Source organism: Dipodomys merriami, unplaced genomic scaffold (genome assembly GCF_024711535.1).
Source record: "Dipodomys merriami isolate MVZ:Mamm:240054 unplaced genomic scaffold, mDipMer1.0.p SCAF_154, whole genome shotgun sequence".
In the NCBI taxonomy this organism is placed as follows: Eukaryota; Metazoa; Chordata; class Mammalia; order Rodentia; family Heteromyidae; genus Dipodomys; species Dipodomys merriami.
The window spans coordinates 606,832-632,366 of NW_027202871.1; the positions used below are offsets into that span (position 1 = coordinate 606,832).

The 25,535-nt window shown below is 39.2% G+C and overlaps 1 protein-coding gene and 1 non-coding gene across 3 annotated transcripts in view; one reads left to right on the forward strand and one right to left on the reverse strand.

Annotated features, from left to right (window-relative positions):
• The window catches only part of Kpna4 (karyopherin subunit alpha 4), a 57,021-nt gene that overhangs the window by 14,453 nt on the left and 17,033 nt on the right, over positions 1–25,535 (forward strand). For both annotated transcript variants that reach the window (XM_070022843.1, XM_070022842.1), the window contains exons 2-11: positions 7,267–7,311; positions 8,191–8,280; positions 8,385–8,414; positions 8,507–8,559; positions 11,985–12,080; positions 13,490–13,575; positions 16,461–16,547; positions 20,329–20,498; positions 20,587–20,631; positions 23,986–24,117. In XM_070022843.1, coding sequence (XP_069878944.1) covers positions 7,267–7,311; positions 8,191–8,280; positions 8,385–8,414; positions 8,507–8,559; positions 11,985–12,080; positions 13,490–13,575; positions 16,461–16,547; positions 20,329–20,498; positions 20,587–20,631; positions 23,986–24,117 — 834 coding nt within the window. The remainder of the gene's footprint in view (positions 1–7,266; positions 7,312–8,190; positions 8,281–8,384; positions 8,415–8,506; positions 8,560–11,984; positions 12,081–13,489; positions 13,576–16,460; positions 16,548–20,328; positions 20,499–20,586; positions 20,632–23,985; positions 24,118–25,535) is intronic.
• LOC138827360 (small nucleolar RNA SNORA16B/SNORA16A family) lies at positions 1,514–1,649 on the reverse strand. The gene has a single exon (XR_011372050.1). It is a non-coding gene; the product is annotated as a small nucleolar RNA SNORA16B/SNORA16A family (small nucleolar RNA).

Genomic DNA, 25,535 nt, shown 5'->3' on the forward strand with positions numbered 1-25,535 from the left:
CATCATTGAATTTCTCCCAACAACTCTTTTTCACTGGCTTTTCCTTCTATCTAGCCTTTCTCTTTATTAAGTTCATTTACTCAGCAAATATTTATTCAGCATGTAGGTCTGAGGCTCTGTTGTAATCAATGAGGTCAGATCAGTGAGTAACACAGGCTCAATTCCTGTTTAGGCACATCAATACCGCTCATCCCCAGCCTTAAAGCTGATCCTGTGGGGGATGTTCAACCATTGTGAGTTAGGCTTGTTGTAGATTGCTTTGTTTCCTTTACTAAACTCAAACTTATACTAAGCCTTAAAGTTAAAGGGAAAGTAAATTCTAAATATTTTGTATCTGCTAAGTTTTTCCTTGAGGCTTGTGGGAAAGTGTGTTGTTAGAATGAGAAGACCTAATATTGGATTTTATTACTATATGCCATTAGTGAAATTTAATATTCTTAAGCCTTCGTTTCTACAACTATAAAATTTAAACTCTAGTACTTTTTCCTGAATTGGGCTTTTAATAATACAAAACACTTTTATTTAGATTAATAATAATTAAGTAACACCTTGTTTTGGATTTGGTCAAATGAAGTGGAGTGCTAGGAACTGGAAGGGTACAGTTTTCACATTGTCCAAGATACTTCAGATAGAATTAACTTTGTGGGAATTCAAGCATTTTTGCATACTGTCTACCAACTGCCAAGTCAGCCACGAAGTTTCATTTTTCCTAGCTACTTTCTCAGGCTTTATGGAATTCTATGTCACATTACTAAAAAGCAGAATCTGACTGAGCTTATAACTGCCTAAGCTAAAGCAGATTTTTATTTTAACTATTGTTCTGCTTATGGATTGGCTTTTCCTGAGTCTTGGGGTGCTTGCCTTCTCTCTCCCAGCACCAGTCAGCTGAGTTGTGGGGAGCGAGGCATGTCATGGGAGCTGCTTTGGGAGTCTTCCTAAAAAGAGCAGTATCTTTAGAGAAGGCTGTGTTAATATAACATTAGTTAATCTCATTCTTTTCCACTACCTTTCTACTCACTTATAATCTGATACAAATCACTGTGGCCTCATTATTGTCTCATTTCCAAAGTAGTTCTCTGTTTTTGGTATTGCTTCTTTCAGTTCATAAAGTAACCCACCTGTATGGTCCTTTTTGTGTGTCTCCTCCCTTCCCCCCGTGTTAGAAAACTATTCTTTACCACCCATAATTGGAAGTAGGTAAAACCAGATAGGGCAGAATGGTCATAAAGTATATTGAAGTCTAGTCAGTTCTTTTTTGCCTGCCTCTTTTCTTCTGAGAAGCTCCTCCCCAGCAGTGTTGATAATCAGATGACTGTTTTGGTGGTTAGACCATAGCCTACAATAAGAGTTCCAAACACAAGCTAGTTCCCTTGGAGTTTTCAATACCAGACACTGTAAGGAAACTTGGGAAACCTGGTCCTGTTGCAGTATTTTCATCACAACTCCGTCCCCTGCAGTCTTCACTCACCAGCCTTTGTACAAGTACAGCCCTGAGAAGTGGCAGCCATAATGCAATTGTCTTTTCCCCAAAATGTTGCATATCAGTTACAACGAACAGAGCCGCAACCGTCAAGGGAAGAACTTATTCTGGGCTCCTTTTTGACCACAGCAGCTATGAGGAAGCAGTTGCAGTTTTGATAAGGTCCTCCAGTGTGCTCCTTTTGAAAAATAAAGGAAGAGCTTGAGGCATTGGTGGCTCATGCTTGTAATCCTAGCTAACACTGGAGGCTAAGTGAGCTATGAACAACACTATTTGAAACTGGTCTCAGAAGGAAAGTCCTTGAGACACTTATCTCCAGTTAATGACCACAAAGCCAGAAATGGAGCTGTGGTCTGTGATAGAGTGCCAGCCTTTGGTGAAAAAGCAAAGGGGCAACTTAGGGACCCAGTACTGGCGTAAAATAATAAGCAAATTTGAGGCCAGTCCAGGCAAAAAAGTGTGAAAGACTCCCATCTCAGCCAGTGGCTGGGCAATACTGACACATACCTATTAGCCTAGCTTATGGGGAAACTCAGTAGCTGGGTGTGGTGGTACATGCCTGTCATCCCTGGTGACGGGGGAAGCACAAGCAGGATCAAAGCTTAGGTCATCCCAGACACGAAGTGAGACCCTGCCTCAAAAATTACTAGTGTTAAAGGGATTGGAAGCATGTCTCTAGTGGTAGATGGCCTGCCTCACCAGCACAAGGACCTAGCTTTAGTCCCTAGTACTTCTTTTTTTTTTTTTAATATTATTTTATTTTATTTGAGAACATACTGTACAGAGGGGCTACAATTACATGGGCAGGATAATGCATACATTTCTTACCAAGCATTGCAGCCTCCAGTCCCTAGTACTTCTAAGAGAGAGGGAGGACTTATTTGTTGAATCCTTTTCCCTGGCTGGTAGATCCAGTGGTTCAGAGGTGACTGCGTCATGATAATTCTGATTAAATATATTAACTCATTGATAAATTCATAATTTGATGGCATTGGGCAATGGTGGGAGAGGGTCCTGATGGGAGAAAGTAGGTCACTGGGTATGAACCTTTGAAAGAGGTGCTGTCCCTGGCTCCTTTCTGTTTCACAGCTCTCACATATCAACAGCCCTCTCCCCTTCAGACCTTCACACACACCACTCTGTTGCACGCGTGCCACTCTGTTACAGTGCCTTCCCAGGGAGAAAGAGAGGAAAGATAAAGGAGGGTGAGCGCACACCTATAATCCTAACTACTGAGGAGGCTGATATCTGAAGATTGTTATTTGAAGTCAGCTGGAGCAGGAAAATCCATTAGACTTTTATCTCCAATTAACCACTAAAAAAGCTGGAAATGGAGCTGTGGCTCAAGTGGTACAGCACTAGCCTTGAGAGAATTGGGAGTGGGGAGAAGAGAAAGAGGAAGAGAAGAAAAAAGACCATAAACCTGTCATCCTAGCTGAGATGGGGAGGATCACATTTGGAGGCCAGCCTTGGCATGTGTGCAAGACGCCTTCGCATCCAGTAGCTGAGTGAGGTGGCGTGCACCTCTATGCACAGGAGGCCCAGAGTTACAGGACAGACAAGGCAGAAAGAAGCTGTGCACTGCAGTAACACAAGAAAAATACTAAAAGGCAACCAATAGTGCCATGGCTCAAAAGGTAGGGTGTCAGCCTTGAGCAGAAAAGCTAAGAAACAGTACCTACACCCTGAGTTCAAGCTCCATTACCAGCACCAAAAAAAAAAGTCTTCAAGGCAAAAGATTGCTAAATCATATTGCAAAATGTAAAAAATATATCGGGACATGGTGATACACACTAGTCATCTCAACTACAGAAGAGACTATAAAGAGGATTCTGGTGGCTCACACCTGTAATCCTAGCTACTCAGGAGGCTGAGATCGAGGATCATGGTTCAAAGCCAGCCCAGGCAGGAAAGTCATTCAGACTCTTACTCCAAAACATTACCTTCCCCCATTGCCTCCCCCACAAACAAAAAGGAAATGAAGCTGTGGCTCAAGTGGTAGATTGCTAGCCTTTTTTTTTTTTTTTTTTTTTTTTTTGCCAGTCCTGGGCTAGAACTCAGGGCCTAGGCACTGTCCCTGAGCTTTTCTGTGCTCAAGGCTTAGCGTTCTACCACTTGAGCCACAACACCACTTCTGGATTTTTTTGTGTGTATGTGTTACTAAGGAGTCGAACCAGGGTTTCATGCATGCTAGGCAAGCTCTCTACCACTAAACCACCTTCCCAACCCCGTTGCTAGCCTTGAGTAAAAAAAGCTCAGGAACAGAGCCCAGGCCCTCAATCCAAACCCAGACCTGCAAAAAAAAAAAAAAAAAAAAAAGAGGAAAGAAAAGGGAAAAAAAATACTGGTTTCTCTTTTCGATTGCCCTTGTTAGGGGACCCTCTGATACTTGTCTTACCACTAGTTCATTTTTACTAGCTTTCTGGTATTAGCATTTATTGTTTTTGCATTATACTGATTCATATAGCCTATAGGTCTTTGTAATACAAGTTGAAAATCGTTCATCCAAAATCCTTGGGACCCAGTGTTTTTGGATTTTCAAATATTTGTATATACATAATGAGATGCCTTGAGGATTGGACCCAAGTCTACACATAAAGTTCAATTATAATTCATATCTGCTTTATACATATGGCCTGAAGATAAATTTATATAATTCTTAAAATTTTGTGCAAGATAAAAAGGCAACCTACAGAATAGGAGAAGATCTTTACCAGCTATACATCCAACAAGGGCCTAATATCCGGAATATATAAGGAGCTCAGGAAACTAACACACACACACACCCTAAATCAATAATTCAATTGATAAATAGGCAAAGGAGCTAAATAAAAGCAGCAAGAATGGCTTCTTTCCAGAAGAAACAAAAATAGCTAATAACACATGAGGATTGCTCAACATAAAGGAAATGCAAATCAAATCAAAATGAGCTTCTGTGTCACCCTGATGAGAATACCACATATGCTATCAGGCATACACAGGGAGGAGGAGAAATCAACTCTATTGTACTGTTAGTAGGAATGTAAACCACCTAATATGGTGTGGAGATTCCTCAAAAAACAGAACTAGCGGGGCTGGGAAGGTGGCTCAGTGGTAGAGCGCTTGCCTTGCATGCATGAGGCCCTGGGTTTGATTCCTCAGCACCACATAAGCAAAAAGGAAAAAGCCAGAAGGGACGCTGTGGCTCAAGTGGTAGAGTGCTAGCCTTGAGCTGAAAAGCTGAGGGACAGTGCCCAGGCCCAGAGTTCAGGCCCCACGACCGGACCCAGGAAAAAAAAAAAAAAAACAACTAGCTGGGCGTTGGTGGCTTACATCTGTAATCCTAGCTACTTAGGAGGCTGAGATCTGAGGATCATGGTTCAAAGCCAGCCTGGGCAGGAATGTCTAGAAGATTCTTTATCTCCAGTTAATCACCAGAAACCCAGAAAAAGCAGCTGTGTGTCTCAACATGGCAAAGAGCTTAGGAACAGTACCCAGGCCCAGAGTTCAAACCCCATGACCACAAAAAAAACACTACCACCACAAACACAGAACTGTCATAAGATACAGCAATATCATGCGTGGGCATCTGCCCAGAATATTACAAGTCAGAATATAGTAGATATTTACATGTCCGTGTTTGTTGTTGCACTGTTCACAATGGCAAAGTTGTGGAAACGGCCTAGATGCCCTACAACAGATGAGTGGATCACGAAAAATTTAATGCATGTATGTATACAACAAAATTTTACTCATCTGTAAGAAAGAACACGTCAATTACAGGGAAATAGACCTAGGAAAAAATAGGATCAGAGAATCAAACAGCACATGTTTTCTCATGTGTGGAAGTTAGAGCTAAACTATAAACATAGGCCTAGAGTTGTAGCAGAAATGGTAGAGACTGCTTAGCCAGCACAAGGCCCTGAGTTCAAATCTCAGTATCACAAAAAATAATAAAATACAAACATACATGATAACATATACAGTGTTGTATGCATTATTCACAGAAATTGATTAAATGATGGTATATTTAGGGAAGGAGTCCAGTGGTGTAACTCCTGAACAACTAATGAACTGTTTAACAAAATGAATACCAAGAAACCAAAACATGTTTGGGTGGGGCTGCAAACCAAGGGAGGAAGTGTGAGTAAATACAGTCACCTGATGTAAAATTTAAGCTGTGGAACTTCTTGAAGGTAGGAATGGAGAAAGATCGGGAGAAAGATGGAAGAGTTGACATTGACTGAGAAGCATTGTATTCATAAGCTGACTCTGGGATTGAAATTCCTTTGTACAACTACTTAAATTAAGTAAATAACCATCTGAGCAAGATAACCATTTGATTTTATTTAGCAGGCTATCAAAAGGAGCCGCATAGCACACATAAATTAAGACTCTTACCATGGTTATTGTGACTAGAGTAAACTGGGAAGAGGAATGAGAGTAAGAGCCGGGGATACATGTCTGGAGTTTGCAGTAATGTAGGTGACAATAATAACTTAGGGCCAAACTACTGGCAGAAGAGGTAGTGAAGTCGGATTTTGGATGAGTGAATGCATAATAATGAGGAGGAAATAAAAGAAAATATGGAGTATGGCTCTAAAGGTTTCAGATCTGTGCAAGTGGGAAATGGACTTTCCCATTTGCACAGAAGTAGGAATATACTTGTTAAAGATAAGTTTTGGATATAAATTGAAATATTCGACATCTAAACATTATGATTTGGTATGTCCACTGAGGTGAATGTATATATAGAAACAGCTTGAACTTCTGAATATTTGGCTTTTTTACAGTGAGTATGTATCCATGTATTAGGTAATATTAAAAATGAGAAAACAAGACACCTGAAAGGGGGGGGAATGCCATCAGGAATTCAGTGTATATCCTACAGAATTAAGAGGAGTGATGGGAGGGCTGTGGAAAAACGTTGAGAAGGGATGACGTTGTACTGCTTTGCTAAATGACAATTCCATTGTATAACTACTTATAGATAAAAGATAGGTTAGAAAAATGAGTGGTGGGTAACATCCAAAGAAGAAATGTACTCATTACCTGACTTAACAAATTTTTAACCCCTCTGTATAACACCTTAATAACAATAAAATTACATTTTTTAAAAAAATGAGTGGTCACAATATGTGATAGAGTAGTTAACATGCCACCATAGAAGACCTCCAAGATCTATAAATAAAGTGAACCAAAGTAAAGTGAAGAACAAAACAGACATTGGTCTTACAGGTGTAGTAAATCTAATAGTCTTTGGAAAAGACTTTATGAGTAGAAAGGCTCTGAAGGCTTTTTGTCCTCCCCCTCCCTTTTTAAATCAGGTGAACTTACCAGTTTTGTGCCTATTGACTTTAAATGTCACTAATTTACATGAGTATAAGATTATGGCCTTTTTTTCCTTTGTACCTCTGTATTTTTTGCATCATTTTTTTTTCGCCAGTCCAGGGGCTTGAACTCAGGGCCTGGGCACTGTCCCTGAGCTGCTTTTGCTCAAGGCTAGTACTCTACCACTTGAGCCACAGCACCACTTCCAGCTTTTTCTGTTTATGTAATACTGAGGAATCGAACCCAGGGCTTCATGCATGATAGGCAAGCACTTGACCACTAAAGCCACATTCCCAGCCCCTACATAAATCTTAAGTTCTAGTGAATTTGTGGCAGAAATTTATACAGCTTTAGCGTAGGATCTTGTAAGCAAACTATATATGTACATATATGACTAGATAAAAAGATTAAATGTATATGTTAAATCATTGAGTAAGTTTTTTGAACTGATTAAAAAATTTTAAATTGTTTTGTAGACTATGAGAAGACAACGAAATGAAGTTGTAGTTGAATTAAGGAAGGTGAGTCTGGTCGATAATTCTAACATGTAGAAGATAGCAAATATGTTAGTGTTTTAGTTAAAATGTATAAGCTATTGTATAATAGAGGTTTATTTACTGAATATAGTCAGGCCTTTTTCAGTCTATAATGTTCAATGCATCTTCTTTTGAAGAAGGAAAAAATTGCCTAAGTTTGAAAAGCTATTGAAATTGAAAAACTCTTAAAATACAGTTTATTCCCTGGAAATAGATACAATCAAGTTAAATGATTATTTTTGGCAATTTTACTGGGCTTTACAAAGTATAAGTCATAGAGGTATTATTACACTAAATAGTTCTGCTGTTAATAAGTAGTTACGCTCTCTGAAGGTAAAAAGTTAAAAGTTAATTAAAAGTTTTATCCACTTTTCAAATGTTAATTAATTGTAAATTTAAATGTTTTAAGTGAAATTAAAATGGCCCTTGAATTTTTGTAAGACATGATTGATTTTTGTCTCGTTTTAAACTGCCCAACATCTGCTTTGACTTTGCTTTTAGGTGATGAGAGAAGCTCCCAGATGATGTGTGTGTGAAGGGTTTAGTACTTTTTAAGTGTGTGTGTTTGGTTCTGGCTTAAAATATACACCATCCTTTCTAGTAAAAAAAAATTTTTTTTTCGTAGTTCACAGTACATTGGAAATGTAGTCATTGGAATTTGGGAGTCAATTTGTGGTCAGATAAGTGTTTAATTCACAATTTGGCTTAAGTTTTTGCATTGGAAGTTTTTTCCTTTTTAAGGCACTGTATTTCAGTTTGAAGGCACTTGATTGCCTGACTTTGTGAAAATATGCATCTTGTTCGTATTCTTAACTGAAAGTGTTTGTGTGGTTTTCTTGTGTGTATGTGTGTGTGTTTTATAAGAATAAAAGAGATGAACATCTCTTGAAGAGACGGAATGTACCACATGAAGATATCTGTGAAGACTCTGATATAGATGGTGATTATAGAGTGGTAAGTTACTGCTATTCTAGTAACTTAAAACTATCAATGAAAGGTTTACAGCTGTCCTCTATTAAGGTCTTTTTAATTTTGTTTTCTTTTTAACTTTTTCCTAGCAAAATACCTCTTTAGAAGCTATTGTTCAGGTAAGTTGAATATTATTACCTTTTGTATTTGTTGTAGTCAACAACTAGTTACTGTGTATCTATATCATGGTCATTGTTTGTTTTTTATATAGAATGCTTCGAGTGATAACCAAGGAATCCAATTAAGTGCAGTTCAAGCTGCTAGGTAAGTTAAATCTTAGAAACAGCTTTAAGTAATAATACTGTCCATCAAATTTAACTTTATTGACCATGGGTCACGCCTGGCTAGTAATCCTAGCTACTCAAGGGGCTGAGACGTTAGCATTATGTCAGATTCTTTAGACCCTTACCAGGTAGAAGATAATGCTCATGTTACCCAAACAGTAAGTTGAATTAAAGCATACTATGTCATTGTATATGACAAGTAGACACTAAATGTATGGCTGCATGTACACTCCCAATAACTTCCCAAAATATCAAGTCATTTTGTACATTACTATTGGGAAACCTATGCTGTCATACTTTATAGGAAAAGATAGAAAAGCTTCTGAAACATTGTATTAACCAATAAGTTAGAAAACATATAGTTGTACTATGATACAATACAGGATTGCTTGAACTCTGGGCCTGAGGGCTATCCCTCAGCTCTTGAGTTCAAGGCTAGTGCTCTACCACTTGAGCTACAGCGCCACTTCCAGTTTTCAGGTGGTTTATTGGAGATAAGAGTTTCACGGACTTTCCTGCCCGGGCTGGCTTTGAACCGTGATCCTCAGATCCCAGCCTCCTGAGTAGCTAGGACTACAGGCGTGAGCCACTGGCACCTGGCTAGGATTGCTTTTTATATTTATGAATATAACAATAACATCACGTTAGGATTGTTAGTAGAAAAATGATGTGAGTGATCCTAGTTAGTATAGTTTCAACTGGAATAAAACATTTTCACAGGTGAAAGTGTCTTAGAGAGGCTTTGGAGGATAGGGAGAAAAAAAATCACAGAACATTTCTCATCAGAGTGGTGAAGGGTTGGTGCTTGGTAGTTGGGGAAGAAATTCTTCTCAACATGAACTCTGCAAAAACAAGTGTACTTCTCCTGAGACAGCCCTTAAGTATGTGCTCTGCAAATCCATGGGAGATCCTGAGACTGTCTTGAGAAACATACAAGAGAAAATTGATTTTCAAAATAACTCTAAGATTTTCTGGAAGTATGACTCAGTGGTGGAGTATACATAGCACATATGAGGACCTGAATTCAAATCCTAGTACTGCCAAAAAGTTAACTCCAAGACTATGTTTTTTCACAATAATGTTGCTAAAGAAACAACTGAGATAGATAAAACAAGTCTTAACATAAATCAGCACTGTAGCATGTGATTCCATATTATTTGTTGTAGATATTATGTCTTTTATTGTCAAGAATGAAAGTTATTTCTCTTTAAAAACTGTCTTTAGTAAAGCAGTAAATTTTTTTTATTAAGTAGTTATACACAAAGTTGGCTCAATTATCTTCATTAAATCTTCTCCCTTGTTTTCTCACATTCTTAATTGAGAAAAACTGAGTTAAGACTTTGAATGGAGGTGTGACCAATTTTATTTTATAATGGGGTGAATTTATTTTTGCTTGATACGTTTCTGTTTGTGCTAAGCACTGTGTTACACTAATAATTCTATATGCCATGGTGGCACTGTGATTTATGTGCTGGGGATGTGCACACTCGTGTAATTTTTCTTTGATAATTTTTCTCCTTTTAAGAAATTTAGTATATAATTGAGAATATAGAACTATGTAAATAGTGGTTTTCAACAGCAAGTGTGAGTCTACACTGTGTAAAAACCCAAAGATGTTATTGTGTAATGAACACATGGAACTGGAACTGAACTCTGAAGTGACAGAGTTTGAGTAGCTGGCAAGGTCTTCCTAGTGAGGAGAGTAGGCTGCAAATGGTATAGAAATTAGATTGAAATGGTGTAATAGAACTCCTGTTATAGACAACAAGATTGATTAAATGGGGCTAACTGTGCCCTCTATTCGTGTATATATAAGGAGATGATCTGGTTAATCTTCTTCCTTTTTTTATATATAGTTCTTTTTACATCAAATCACATGACTATATTTGCTCACCCTTCCTCCATTCTGGCAAATTTTTGTTAGGCCTTGATTTTTTTTTTTGGGGGGGGGGGTCTGGTCGTGGGACCTGAACTCTGGGCCTGGGCACTGTCCCTCAACTCTTCAGCTCAAGGCTGGCGCTCTACCACTTGAGCCACAGCGCCACTTTCCGGCTTTTTTCTTTTTGTTTATGTGGTGCTGAGGAATCGACCCCAGGGCCTCAGGCATGCAAGGCAAGCGCTCTACCACTGAGCTACCTTCCCAGCCCCTGGCCTTGATTTATATAGCAGGCATTCCAGTGATGGAGTGAACACTTGTGTTAGGCCACACTGAGGGCTTATCAGCTAGACAATCAGTTTCCTACATATTAAAATGGGTACTGACAGACTTGGTGGCTTATGCCTATAATCCTAGCTATTCAGTAGACTGAGGTCTAAAGACCAGGTTGGAAGCCAAGCCCAGTCAGGGAAATCTGTGAGACTCATCTCCAATTAACCACCAAATGGTAGCACACTAGCCTTAAGCAACAAAATTCAGGGACAAAGCCCAGACCTTTGAGTTCAGGCCTCTAAGACCTGTACCAAAAAAGGGAAGAGTAGGGTGCTAGGTTTTGTTTTTAATCTTACAAGCTCCATGAGAAAGTGGTCTGTCTTGCTCAACTCAGTATCTCTAGGAGCTCTTTGTTTTCTTGCATATTCCACAGTCCATTTGTCTTTAGTTGCTATATGAGTATCATGCATTTATGACTTTCACATCAATGCATAGAATAGGATGAAGAATTGAACATGATTATCAGTTGTAAACATATAAAAAGCCTACCTGCACTTGTCCTTACTCTGTTGTAGTATGACTAACTATAAATAATTCATTGAACTCTTAATTTCTTTCTTAGTGGGGTAAATGCTATGTTGAAGATGTTTGCCCAATTATTTTCTCTGGGATCAAAATTAAATGCAAAGCTAGTACATAAAAATATTTAGTTGTAGCCGGGCGCTGGTGGCTCATGTCTGTACTCCTAGCTACTCAGGAGGCTGAGATCTGAGTATCACGGTTCAAAGCCAGCCCGGGCAGGAAAGTCCATGAAACTCTTATTTCCAATAAACCACCAGAAAACTGGAAGTGGCCTGTAGCTCAAGTGGTAGAGCGCTAGCCTTGGGCTGAAGAGCTGAGGAACAGCGCTCAGGCCCAGAGTTCAAGCTCCACCACCGACCAAAAAAAAGAAAAAAAAAAATACTTAGTTGTCTTTTTAGAAGCCTTATTCAGAACTTTATTGGAGAAATAACAGTGTATGAATGAGAATATGTCTACTGTATTTTTCTCATTTTTGAGTATTTTTGTTAATTTACAAATTCATCTTTATAATTAGGATGTTATATTTTATAGATTACAAAATAACCTTTCAAAGAGGGTAATTTGCCTGATATTCAGATTTAGAATAATATATATTACGTATTAATTCGAATTTAATTTTAGTAGTTACTAAGTTTTCTATGAGGTATAAATATATGTGTATATGTATCTTACAGGAAGCTTTTGTCCAGTGATCGAAATCCACCAATTGATGATTTAATAAAATCTGGAATATTACCTATTTTAGTTCATTGTCTTGAAAGAGATGACAAGTAAGTATATTCATATTTATTTTTAATGTACAGTGTTCCCTTTGTAGGCTACTAGGTTTTCTTAGAAGTTTGGTCTTTAACATAAAAAGAAAGCTGTGAGTAATGGTGCATGCCTGAAATCACAGCACTTCTAAGACCAAGGCCAGGAGGATTACAAGTTTGAGACCAGCTTCTCCTATAGTGAGGGTGGAAAAATCCTAGCACTTGTAAACCTAGCTCAGGAAGCTGAAATCGAAGAATCATGGTTTGAAGCCAGTCTGAGCAGAGAAAACCTGAAGACTCTTATCTCCAAATAACCAGCAAGAAAAATTAAAAATAAAAACCAAACAGCTGGAAATGGGGGCATGGTTCAAGTAGTGAGTGGAAAAAGCCAAGCAAAAGTACAAGTCCCAGTGCTTGCACAAAAAAAAAAAAAACTCAAAAGAATGAAAGATGTAGTGTGAGAAATGTTTCGCTGGGTGCCAGTTGCTCATGCCTGTAATCCTTAGCTACTCAGGAGGCTGAGATCTGAGGATCACCGTTCAAAGGTCAGCCCAGGCAGGAAACTCCATGAGACCCTTATCTCCAATAAACCACTAGAAAACCAGAAGGACTGCTGTGGCTCAAGCAGTAGAGTGCTTGCCTTGAGCTGAAGAGTGCAGGGAAGACACCCAGTCCCAGAGTTCAAGCCCCATGACCAACAAAAAGAAAAGAAAAAAAGAAATGTTAGTTTCAACAGACGTAAAGCTGGAGGTGTCTCTCAGTGGCAGAGTTGCTCTTGGCAAGTAAGAGGCCCTGTGTTCAAATCCTAATACTGCCAAAGAGTAAGAGAAAGCAGAAACAGACCAAATACAAACTTCAGAATGTTGAATTTAATTTATAAGCTAGTTTGACTAGATAATCGTATCAGATAAAACTGGAGAGTAATATGCAAGTATCATAAGAAATGTTACAGGACCGGGGCTAGGAAGGTGGCTCAGTGGTAGAGCACTTGCCTTGCATGCCTGAGGCCCTGGGTTCAATTCCTCAGCACCACATAAGCAAAAAGGAAAAAGCCGGAAGTGGCACTGTGGCTCAAGTGGTAGAGTGCTGGCCTTGAGCTGAAGAGCTGAGGGACAGCGCCCAGGCCCAGAGTTCAGGCCCCACGACCGGACCCAAAAAAAAGAAAGAAAGAAAGAAATGTTATAGTACCTTACAGAATTTATTAATAAGTAATTCTTCATAGGGACATATGAGGAAGTGGTATTCCATTTATACCAAGTTGTTGTTTGAAAATGTTGTTGGGGTTTTTCAAAATGCTAGATGGAAAGAGATAACTTTTAAAACTTAAATATTAAATGTATTTTAAGTGCAAGAGAAAGGAAGTGATCAGTAGACATGTAGACCAACGTAAAAATCTCTACTGTTTAAAATTATTTGTTGTTTTATAGTCCTTCTTTACAGTTTGAAGCTGCGTGGGCTTTGACAAACATTGCATCTGGAACCTCTGAGCAAACTCAAGCAGTGGTTCAGTCCAGTAAGTTGGTTATTAAACAAAACTGATTTATTTTTAAAGTAGAAGATAATCAATGATACTCCTAAAAGAATGTAGCTATTTATATTATCAAATTACACCTATCCATTAGCATATAATGTTGTTGAAATAGCCAACTTAACTCTCACCTTGTTTTGGTAGCTGATGTTTTCTGTTCCCTAAAATTATTCTCATTACTTCCTCAAACTGATAATATTTCCCTGTGAGAGTAACAGATTTATTACTGTAGTCCATTGTATAGGACATTAGAAGTGAAGTTTTCCCATTGTTGAACTTTTTGCAGGGAAGGGCCTGTTTACTGGGGCTTGAACTCAGGGCCTTGTACTTTCCACATAGGCACTCTATAACTTGAGCCTTAATGAGATTTCTGTCACAGTGTTTAAAGACATCTATAAAGTCGTCTTATGGAAAGAACAGTTAGTTTTTTTCTAATTAGCAAACGTTAATTATGTTAGAGGGCGTTTTGTATATTTGTATAAAGTATCAAACTTATGCTTTCTCTCAGTTTCCCTTATTCCTCCTCCCCCTTCTCAAACAAATTCCAATAAGTTTGATTGTTCTTTTTGCCCTCCCTCCTACAATTATTTTCTCCCAATAGAATCTGTATAACTTTGAGATATTTTTTTGTATTAGTAATTAGATTTTAATTTTATTTTCCAAAGGTAGAAGTGGAAAATTGCTATATGACATACTAAACCTGAGTGTATTGTTTCAATGAATATTAATTCATTTTTCTACCAAATGAAGAATTATAATTTAAGAAAGATTATTTTAAAACCCTTAAATGTCAACAGGGTATTTGTCTAAATTTATTGAAATCATAATCACTAATTTTTTTATGATTTTGAAAGTGGGGGTAAATTGTCTTTTAGGTAGTAAACATTTCCATATTAATGTGTCATAATATGACTTGGAAAGATAATCACCTTAAATCCTCCTGAAAGTAGTTTAGGTCTGGTTCAAGTATATGTGCTTTGCTTTTGCTTTGTGTAATTGGCTGATGGGGTTCAATGTTTTCTGTCTTACTCCTCAGTCTTCCTTAAAGATGAGAAAGAAGATTGCAATTTGTTTTACCATTGCTACTCTGTCTTTTTGTTATTGGTAGTGATGGGTGGTGGTCCTGGGGCTTAAACTCACAGCCTGGGCACTGTTTCTGAGCTTTCTTTTTTTTTTTTTTTGTTCAAGGCTAGTGTTCTACCAGTTTGAGCCACAGTGCCACTTCTGGTTTTCTCTGGTTAATTGAAGATAAGACAGACTTTCCTACCTGGGCTGGCTTTGAACTGTGGTCCTCAGATCTCAGCCTTCTAAGTAGCTAGGATTATAGGCAAGAGTCACCATTGCCCCGCATCTGTCTTTCTTAAAGGACCAACACATACTAATATTCACAACATGTTACTTTTTATTTTAAGTGAGAATGGTTGATTTACATACATTTAAATACTTACTCTTCTTCCATTACTAAGGAATGGAAGATTTGAGTGCAGTGTTCGTGTACATAAAAATCTGTCCATGATTCCCATACTTGCTAAGTAACAAAATTACTTTCTGACTCAAAGTTTTTGTGGCCCAAGAACCAGTGGGCCAATTACTGAATTAATGACGTTAATTTAAATTCTTAAATTCAAAAGTTTAAACAGTTTGAATCTTCCTTCCTCCTCTCAGAATGGTAACTCTTTATCTGTAAGTAGTTTTTTTTTCCTTTTTTCTTTTTTGGTGGCAGCATTCTGGCTTGAAGTCAGTTCTTTTTTTGGCATTTTACCATTTAAACCATGCCTCTGGCTCTGTCTTTTTTGCTGGTAAATTGGAGATTAATTGGATTTGTCTATCTGAGCTGGTTTTGAACCTCCATCCTCAAATCTCAGCCTCATGAGTAGCTAGGATTATATTAGCCACCTGTGCCTAGGAGTAATTAGTGTTAAAATTGGAATTCAGTCCAAACTGGGGTTATAGCTTAATGTTCTACCACTTAATAGGCATAAGGCCCTGGGTTCAGTCCCCAGCAGCCCTTCCCCCCTAATAAAAAGTCTAGGTTGTGAGTGAAATTTTATAAGATTAATTTGACACTGTCTAAATGTTGCAACTCGGTTTTTTTGTTGGTGTTGTTTATTTGTTGGTGTAGTGTTCTTTTTTATTTTGGTTGTGTTTTGGGGTTTATTTTTCGTTGTGGGGATCCTGAGGCATGAACTCAGGGACTCCCATGCGCTCCCTTTTTCCCTCCTGGCTAGAGCTTTTCCTCTTGAGCCATGCCTCCAGTCCAGTGTCTTTGCTGGTTAATTGAAGATAGAATCTCTGAGACTTTTCTGCCAAGCTAGATTCAAACCTCAGCTATTCCTCAGATCTCAGCCTCCTGCCTGAGTAACTAGGATTACAGGTGTGAGTCTAATACATGTAATTTAAAATATACTTTGATAGGGGTTTTTTTGACATCTCAGCAAAAACATCAAGATTGATGCTTGAAAATAATATTGTGATGAGAGACTGTTTATCTGTGTTGGAGGGAGGGTGACAGGGTGAGCATTACACATGTACTTTATGTGCCACTATATAGTATGTGTATGTATGCAGATGGAATGATGAAACCCACCAAAGTCTGTTTATAAGGATTGTGGGGAGAGTGGTTAAGTAAGAGTACCATAGATGGGGTGAATTTTATCAAAGTGTGTCAGTGGGCATGCTGCAAATAGTGAATATTTACACTCATTGTAATATTCAATGAACATTTGTAATATTAATGAATTGGGTGAATATTCAATGAATAGTTGAATAAATTAAATATTTATTCAATTTGTATAGTTTATGCTAATAAAGCACTTGGTTTTTAATGCAGCATCTTCAACCTTAGGTGTTGACATGTTTTCCTTCCTTAGATGCTGTGCCACTTTTCCTGAGGCTTCTCCATTCGCCCCATCAGAATGTCTGTGAGCAAGCAGTATGGGCACTGGGAAATATTATAGGTTTGTATCAAACTTGTAATGTCGATATCATAAATACACTAGGTATAAAAAATAATTGTTAGTAGTCCAAAAGATTCAGTTTATCTTTACTATTTGTGTGCAGGAGCATGTGCATACACACACAAAATAGCTTACAGAAATTTTAAGTGTGTAAGTATAAAGCAGTAAAAAGTACAAGAAATATTTTCATTGCTCAGAGATACCCATCTTTTTGTCTGTGTTCAACTTATTTTGAGGACAAGGGCAGCTAGGGGAAACTTGGGGCCCCATGTTTGCTAGAGAGGCTCAACCACTGGAGTCACACCAGGTGCTACAAGTGCTCACTCCTGTTTATGCTTCCAGTGTCGCTGGGGTGACAAGAAGCCAGCTGTTTGAGATGTTTTGCCTGAGCTGGCCTTAAATGGCAATCCTCCTGATCTCCATTTCCTGAGCAGTGGGGTTATAAATAGGAGTTAGACACTGAGCCTCATAGTCAAGTCTGAATTAATTAAATCATGAAATACATACATATTTTAGATCTGTTTTATATTGGGGTCTGCTTTTTCATCTTTACCCAACTGTGATAAGGAGACAAAGCTTGGACTAATGTTTCTCAATCGCTATTGAGAACAACCTAATAGGAAACTTTTATACCTTCAGTACATTAATACTGAATAAATGTATAGAACATAGTGATATATCCCTGTCATTATAGGAAGAATAATTAAAGACAATCCTAATAGTTTAAGGACTTTTTTTTTTTTTTTTTTTTTGTGAAACAAGGTTGTTTCTCATAGTCTGTTGCTCAGACTAGCCACAAAATCACTAGCCTCCTGTATAATGGGATTATATACACTTAGACTGGTTAATAGACACTCACTTGAACCCAAACTCAAGTTCAAAGAACTATCCCTCAGTGAAAAATGGAAACATTTGGGGATCAGAATGCTATGGTGTTCATAGTATAGCTCAGAAACCTAGCTGTTGAGGGTAGAAGTTTGAGAAGGGGTTTTTTAAGGAATCTTTAGTTTGGTCAAGGGCAAAGTTTCCTTCACATCTTTTCCAGAGAAGTAATTAGTGTGACTTTGTTATATTTCTTATTTTAGAGCCAGTATGAAAATTGATGCTGTAATTCTAGCAACTCAGGAGGCTGAGATCTAAGGATCATGGTTCAAAGCCGGTACCAGTAGTAAAGTTCGTGAGAGTATTATCGTATCTCCAGTAAACTCCCTCCAAAAACCTGGAAGTAGACTGTAGCTCAAGTGGTAGAGTACTAGCCTTGAGCCAAATAAGCTCAGGCACAGAGCCCAGGCCTGAGTTCAAGCTCTAAGACCAGCACAAAAAGGATGATAATGAGTTTCTATGGGATGTTTTGTCTCTAGACTTTCTGGCATAGGGTAGACTGATACTATAAATTACATTATTTATCTAGGGTTCTTTCCGTGCGTGCGTGCGTGCGTGCGTGCGTGCATGTGTGTGTGTGTGTGTGTGTTTGAACTCCAAACTGAGATTCTATTCCTTTCCCTGTGTGTGTGTGTTTGAACTCCAAACTGAGATTGTGTGTGTGTGTGTGTTGTGTTTGAACTCCAAACTGAGATTCGATTCCTTTCCCTCTGTGTGTGTGTGTGTTTGAACTCCAACCTGAGATTTTATTCGTGTGTGTGTGTGTGTGTGTGTGTGTGTGTGTGTGTGTGTGTGTGTGTGTGTGTGTGTGTGTGTGTGTGTGTGTGTGTGTGTGTGTGTGTGTGTGTGTGTGTGTGTGTGTGTGTGTGTGTTCCAAACTGAGATTCTATTCTTAGCTTTTTGCTGCAAGGCTGGTGTTCCACCCTTCTGGCTTTTTGGTGGTTGGTTAATTGGGAATAAGAGTCTGGACAACTTTGTTGTCCAGGATTGCCTTTGAACCAAGATTCTCAGATCTCAGCCACCTGAGTAGCTAGGATTACAGACATGAGCCACCAAGCGTATGATACCCAGTTTTGTACTACAGTTACATTTAGAACTGATTGAAATATATGGATATAAAAACAAAGCATCTTGGACTGGGAAGATGGCTCAGTGGTAGAACCCTTAACTTGTGTGCATGAGGCCCTGGGTTCAATTCCTCAGCACCACATAAGCAGGAAAAAAAAAAAGGCCGGAAGTGGCGCTGTGGCTCAAGTGGTAGAGCGCTAGCCTTGAGCTGAAGAGCTGAGGGACAGTGCCCAGGCCCAGAGTTCAGGCCCCACAACTGGACCAAAAAAATAAAAACAAAGCATCTTATCTCCACATATTCTACTGCCAGGAGAGTTGTTTGATTATGCTGATACTTCAACATAATTTCAGACTAGACACTATGGTGTACACATTTGGTCAAATGTTTGTATGGCTTCAGACTGGATCCTACATTGATATACTCAGTACAGAAATTAAAATTGCCAGTTGACTGGATAGTGGTTCTTAAAACTTTTGTGTGTCAAAACCATATGGAAGCAGGGTGCCAGTAGCTCACACCTGTAATCTTAGTTATTCAGAAGGCTAAAATCTCACTATCATGGTTTGAAGCCAGCCTGGACAGGAAACTCCAAGAGACTCTTACCTCCAGTTAATCAACCACCAAAAAGCCAGAAGTGGAGCAGTGGCTCAAGTGTTAAAGTGCTAGCCTTGAAAAATAAAAGCTCATTAAGAAACAGCACCCAGGCCCTGAGTTTAAGCTTATTAAAACAGAATCCTATGCCCACAGATCTTTCTGCTTCAGTAATTCTGAATTACATTGAAAACCACTGTCCTAGTGCTATTTTTTCTTACCATAATTTTCTATTTTTAAAGCATTTTATGGCCCTCTCCTTTTGGGGAGGGGCGGGTCGTGGGGCCTGAACTCTGGGCCTGGGCACTGTCTCTCAGCTCTTCAGCTCAAGGCTAGCGCTCTTGAGCCATAGTGCCACTTCTGGCTTTTTTCTTTTTGCTTATGTGGTGCTGAGGAATCGAACCTAGGGTCTCATACATGCAAGGCAAGCACTCTACCACTGAGCCACCTTCCCAGCTCATGGCTTACTCTTTATGTTCTGATATTAGATAAAGTAAGTATAAATTCTGCATCTTTTGTAGTATTTTAACCTTTTTTTTTTTTTTTTTTTTTTTGGTGCTAGTCCTGAGCTTGAACTCAAGGCCTGAGCACTTTCCCCGAGTTTTGTAATTCAGATCTGGTGCTCTACCACTTGAGCCACATCTCCACTTCTGGCTTTTTGGTGGTTAGTTGGAGATAAGTTTCATAGACTTGCCTACCCAGGCTGGCTTTAAACTGTGATCCTTAGATCTCAGCCTCATGAGTATCAAGGATTACAGGCATGAGCCACTGGTGCTCAGCTTTGACATAACATTTTATTACCGTAGTGTACCATACAGTACAGTGACAAGAGTAACATTAAAGAGCAACAGTTCTCACGAAGTATTTTAGGGTAGTACTGGCATTTGAACTCAAGGCCTTGTACTTGCTAGACATGCACTTTGCCACCACTCTTGGAGCTGTTTCTTTTGGTTTGGTTTGTTTTTGCATTTTTGTTCAAGCTTGCCTAGGACTGTAATTCTCCCAGCACTGCCTTTCCTGTGGCTGGAATTACTGGCATGAGCCATGGCACCCTTAGGCTTCCAGAATTTAGATGGCATAATGAGCAGCTTATAAAGCTAAAAATGTATGATGTGTGAGTGTCAACATCGTGGTTCACATTCTGAATTTTATGTGAAACTAGTTAATTAACATACTGTATTCAGTACTATATGTTTTCTAAAGATGCTTCTTGTCTTATTGAATTAATCCTGTCTACAGGTGATGGACCTCAGTGTAGAGATTATGTCATAAGTCTTGGTGTTGTAAAACCTTTACTTTCATTCATAAGTCCATCTATTCCAATAACATTCTTAAGAAACGTGACTTGGGTTATGGTCAACCTGTGTCGCCACAAAGACCCACCACCACCAATGGAGACCATCCAGGAGGTAAACAGATTTTTTAAATTAAATAAAATAGATATTTATGTGTGTTTTATCTAAGTATGTTTTAAAACCTGCGTATTTCTCTCCTTAGATTCTTCCAGCCCTTTGTGTTTTAATTCATCACACAGATGTAAATGTGAGTAACTGCTTCTCATCAAATACTTGTGTGTGTAATATATATATAGGGCTCCCCCAGGGAGACATTATTTCAGTGTGTTCACTATTAGATTTTAGTGTTTAGAGCTGTCACACATAATCTGGTATTTGTATTTATTTTCTTTCATATATCACATAATAGAATTGCAGTGTTAAAAACTTGCCAGTATGGGGGCTGGGAAGTTGGCTCAGTGGTAGAGTGCTTGCCTTGCATGCATGAGGCCCTGGGTTAGATACCTCAGCACCACATAAGCAGAAAAAAGCCAGAAGTGGTGCTGTGGCTCAAGTGGCAGAGCACTAGCCTTGAGCTGAAGAGCTGAGGGACAGGGCCCAGGCCCAGAGTTCAGGTCCATGACCGACCAAAAATTAATTAATTAATTAATTAATTAATTTAAAAAACCCAAACTAAAAAAAAATTGCCAGTATGTATCTCACTAAGATTGTGGCTCTGATTTTTATGGAAGCTCATTTTGGGCAGCACATACACATAGTAGTATTTTTTGTGTTTTGTTAAAGCTAAAGAGAAATATTATATTCATGTGTACGCATAAGCTAAAACATGAAAAATGAGCTGCTTTTTTGTTTCCCTGGGGTTGGTCCTGAGGCTTGAACATCTCAGAATTTGAATGCTGTCCCCAGCTTTTTTGCTCAAGGCTGATGAATCTAACATTTTAGCCACAGCTCTACTTCTGACTTTTTGGTAGTTAATTATAGATAAGAATCTTCTAGATTTTTTTCCTCCAAGGCTGCTTTGAACTAAGATACTCAAATCTCAGCCACCTGGATAGCTAAGGTTACATTCATGAGTCACCAGCACTTGGCCTTTCTGCTTTTAAAAGCTGGACTAACATTTGGGGTATTAAAAATTGGGAATATGGATTGAGAGTATAGTCCAGTGCTACAGCAGTTACTTGCCATGTACGAGGCCCTAGGTTTGATTCCCCGCCACCATGAGAAAAATAGAGGATGCAGTGGGTAAGGGAAACCACAGGAGTTCAGTGTTAAATGTGTATCAACAATCAAGATCTCACATGAATCTTTACAAGATATAAGTCCCACCAGTTTCAGGCCCTCAGAGTCTGAGCTAGGAAGATTACTAATAAAGGAGATTGAAACCGTTTCAGGCTAGCAAGACTTTCTGTTTGTTTTAAAAAAAAAAAAAAAAAAAAAAACAGAGCCCAGGCACCAGTGACTCATTCCTGAATCCTAGCTACTCTGGAGGTTGAGATCTGGGCAGAAAAATCCATTATGCATACTCACGTTAGCACGTCTGTGCATGCTCTCCCTCTCTCCCTCTCTCTCCCTCGCTCTCTCTCTTTCCTCTCTCCCTCTCTCCCTGTGCTGATCCTAAGCGTAAACTCAGGGCCTTGGTACTGCCCCTGAGCTTTTGAGTTCAAGACTGGCACTCTACCACTTGAACCACAGTTCTACTTCCAGCTTTTTTAGTGGTTTAGTGGAGATAAGAATCTCACAGATGGGCTGGGAAGGTGGCTCAGTGGTAGAGCGCTTGCCTTGCAAGCCTGAGGCCCTGGGTTCGATTCCTCAGCACCATATAAGCAAAAAGAAAAAAAGCCGGAAGTGGCGCTGTGGCTCAAGTGGTAGAGCGCTAGCCTTGAGCTGAAGAGCTGAGGGACAGTGCCCAGGCCCAGAGTTCAGGCCCCACAACCGGACCAAAAAAATAAAGGAAAAAAAAAAAAAAAGAATCTCACAGATTTTTCCTACCTGGGCTGACTTCAAACCTCAATCCTCAGAACTCAGTCTCCTGAGTAGTGAGGATTACAGGCATGAGCTACCACCCAGCTTGCACAATAGTTTTAACATTTGGTTGTCACACCGTCACTTGGCCCTAACTTTTAATTAAGACTTACCATACAAAGAAAGATCAAACATACGACCTGCTGTACTTCAAAGTACAATCATTAAAAAACTGTAGGCTATAATTAGTATAAGTTAATCATAGGGGGCTGCTGCTGCTGACTTTTTTTTATTAGCAGGTATAAAAAAAGAAAAAGGTAGTATTTTCTTTCTTAATGTCTTGATTTACAGAGAACTCAAAGGTATCCTCCTAGCCCACATATTTCAAACCATTGTGCTGCTGGGGACATAGAGCCTCTTTTTTTTCGGTGGTTCCTGGGGGCTGAACTCTGGGCCTGGGCCCTGTCTCTCAGCTCTTCAGCTCAAGGCTAGTACCCTACCACTTGAGCCACAGTGCCACTTCCAGCTTTTTCTGCTTACGTGGTGCTGAGGAATTGAACCCAGGGCCTCACACATGCAAAGCAAGTACTCTACCATTGAGCCACCTTCCCAGCCCCTATAGAGCCTTTCTTATTGCATATGTTAGACACAAAGTCTTGGTGTTTGTTAGCCTACAACTGGAACATATGACAAAGAGTATCTTTCTTTTTTATTTTTCCTATTTAATGTATTAATATTGGATACTGGTCAGGGTATGGCCCTAACTAACATACATATTCTGGATATGGCTACAAAATATAGAGATGAGGATTCCAGTGAGCTGGGTACCAGTGGATCACACCTGTAATCCTAGCTACTCAGAGGCTGAGATTTGAGGATTACATTTCAAAGCCAGCCTGAGCAGGAAAGCCTGTGAGACATTTTTGTTGGATCATGAAGCTTGAACTCAAGGCCTGGGTGATGTCCCTGAACTCTTTATGCTCAAAGCTAGCATTCTGCCACATTAAGCCATAGCACTGCTTCCTGTTTTTGAGTGGTTAATTGGCAATAAGAGTCTCACAGGACACAAGACACTATGTTGTAAAATGAACCTTACAGGTTTTTTTTGGGGGGGGGACTGCAGTTGTGGAGGTGGGAGGGAAGGGATGATAGGGGAAAAACAAAGGAGGAGGTAATAATGCTTGATAGGAAATGTACTCATTACCTTGCACATGTAACTGTAACCCCTCTGTATAGTATTTTTACAATTTTTTAGAAAAGTATTTTTAAAAAGAATCTCACAGTGACTTTTCTGTCCAGGCTGGCTTTAAACTGTGATCCTCAGATCTCAGCCTCCTGAGTAGTTAAGATTACAGGCATGAACCACTGGTGCTAGCATTTGTGAGACTCTTGTCTCCATTAAATTACCAAAAACGCCAGAAGTGGAGCTGTGGTTCAAGTGGTAGAGCACTAGCTTTGAATAAAAAGGTCAGGACAGCACCCAGGTGCTGAGTTCAAGCTCCAGGACTGGCACCAAAAAGAAAAAATCCAGTGGTGGTAATAATAACAGCAACAGAAGAACAATCATATTTGTTGTATAATTTAAAATACAAAGATAAGAAATTACTCAAAGACTTTGAATTTTCATTTCCTTTATTAGATATTGGTAGACACAGTCTGGGCCCTCTCTTACCTTACTGATGCTGGCAATGAACAGATACAGATGGTAATAGACTCGGGAATAGTTCCTCATTTGGTTCCTCTACTCAGCCACCAGGAAGTTAAAGTTCAGGTAAGTGTCTCAGTTATTTTTCTCAACAAGAATTGTTTTGAATGCATAGAATTTAAAGCTGGGCAGTTTCAATTGTTTAAATTTTATTTCTAGTATAGCATGTCTATGATGAAAACTGAATTGTTTCATCTCATTTTAAAGAGAGTTCATTAAATCCTTCCTCTCTCTACTCCTGCCCCCTCACCCCCTTCCTTCCAAAAGAAGGAAGGAAAGAAGACAGGCAGCCAGCTGGCCAAGGTTGCTTCTAAATCCATGGCTGATTCCTCAGGTAGCCTACATAGTTGCATATAGCAACTTTGGAGGCATCTTAAACAGTTCTTTTTCAGCATCTTGTTTTTCTTTTCCTACTCTTGCCCCATCATTGTCTTTTTTATTCACCTGACAAGTTTAGAAGTTTACTTCACACTTTGTTTTACCAGTACCAAGGTAAAGGCTTCATACTAGAATGTGCAGCTTTTGTGCTCAAAGCTAGTCCTCTAGCACTTGAGTCACAGTCCCACTTCTGGATATTTTTTTGGAGGTTAATTGGAGATAAGAGTCTCATGGATTTTCCTGGTGGGGCTGGCTTCAAACTACAGTCTGCAGATCTCAGCCTCCTGAGTAGTTAGAATTAGAAGCATAAGCCATCAGAGTGCCCAGCTTTGCATTTTTGATAAAGGTGAATTTCTTTAATCTAGGTTGTCATACAAAGGAATTCCAGTTTATCATGCCCACATAGGTGTACATTGTATCTGGATCCAGGGTCACCTTTCCATTATTATCTCACCTCTAGCCTTTATCCTATCCCCACTGGTTTCATAGTTGCATTTACTATTATATACATTGAATATTGTGACTGTGTTCATTCCTCTTTCTATTCATCTGCCATTCCCCATGACTCCCACCCATCTCAGGCAAGCCGTGTTTCAGCTTCCTGGTATTCATTTTGTTAAAGTGTCTATTGTTCAGAGGGTTTTGCGTCATGGAAACCCACTCTTTGGCACATACCATACTTGGATCATTCGTGTGTGTGTGTGTGTGTGTGTGTGTGTGTGTGTGTGTGTGTGTGTGTGTGTGTGTGTGTGTGTGTGTGTGTGTGTGTGTGTGTGTGTGTGTGTGTGTGTGTGTGTGTGTGTAAAAAGAGAGGGAGGGGGAGGGAGAGATAAGCAGGTGATCCTTTAGGTGTTTTGTGTGTTTATCATATTTTTATCAGTTAGGCCATCTAGGCTATTTCCATAACTTCGTTATTGTGGATAGTGCTATAATGAATACAGGTGTGAAGATGAATTTATTGAGTCCTGACTTGCAGTCTTGATAAATGACCTAGGTTGGTCGTTTTAAAATCATTGGTTCTTAGGGGGGGAGGGGGGAGGCTGGGAAGGGAGGTGAAGGGTAAACAAAGGAGGAGGCTGCAATGCTTGGTAAGAAATGTGTGCATT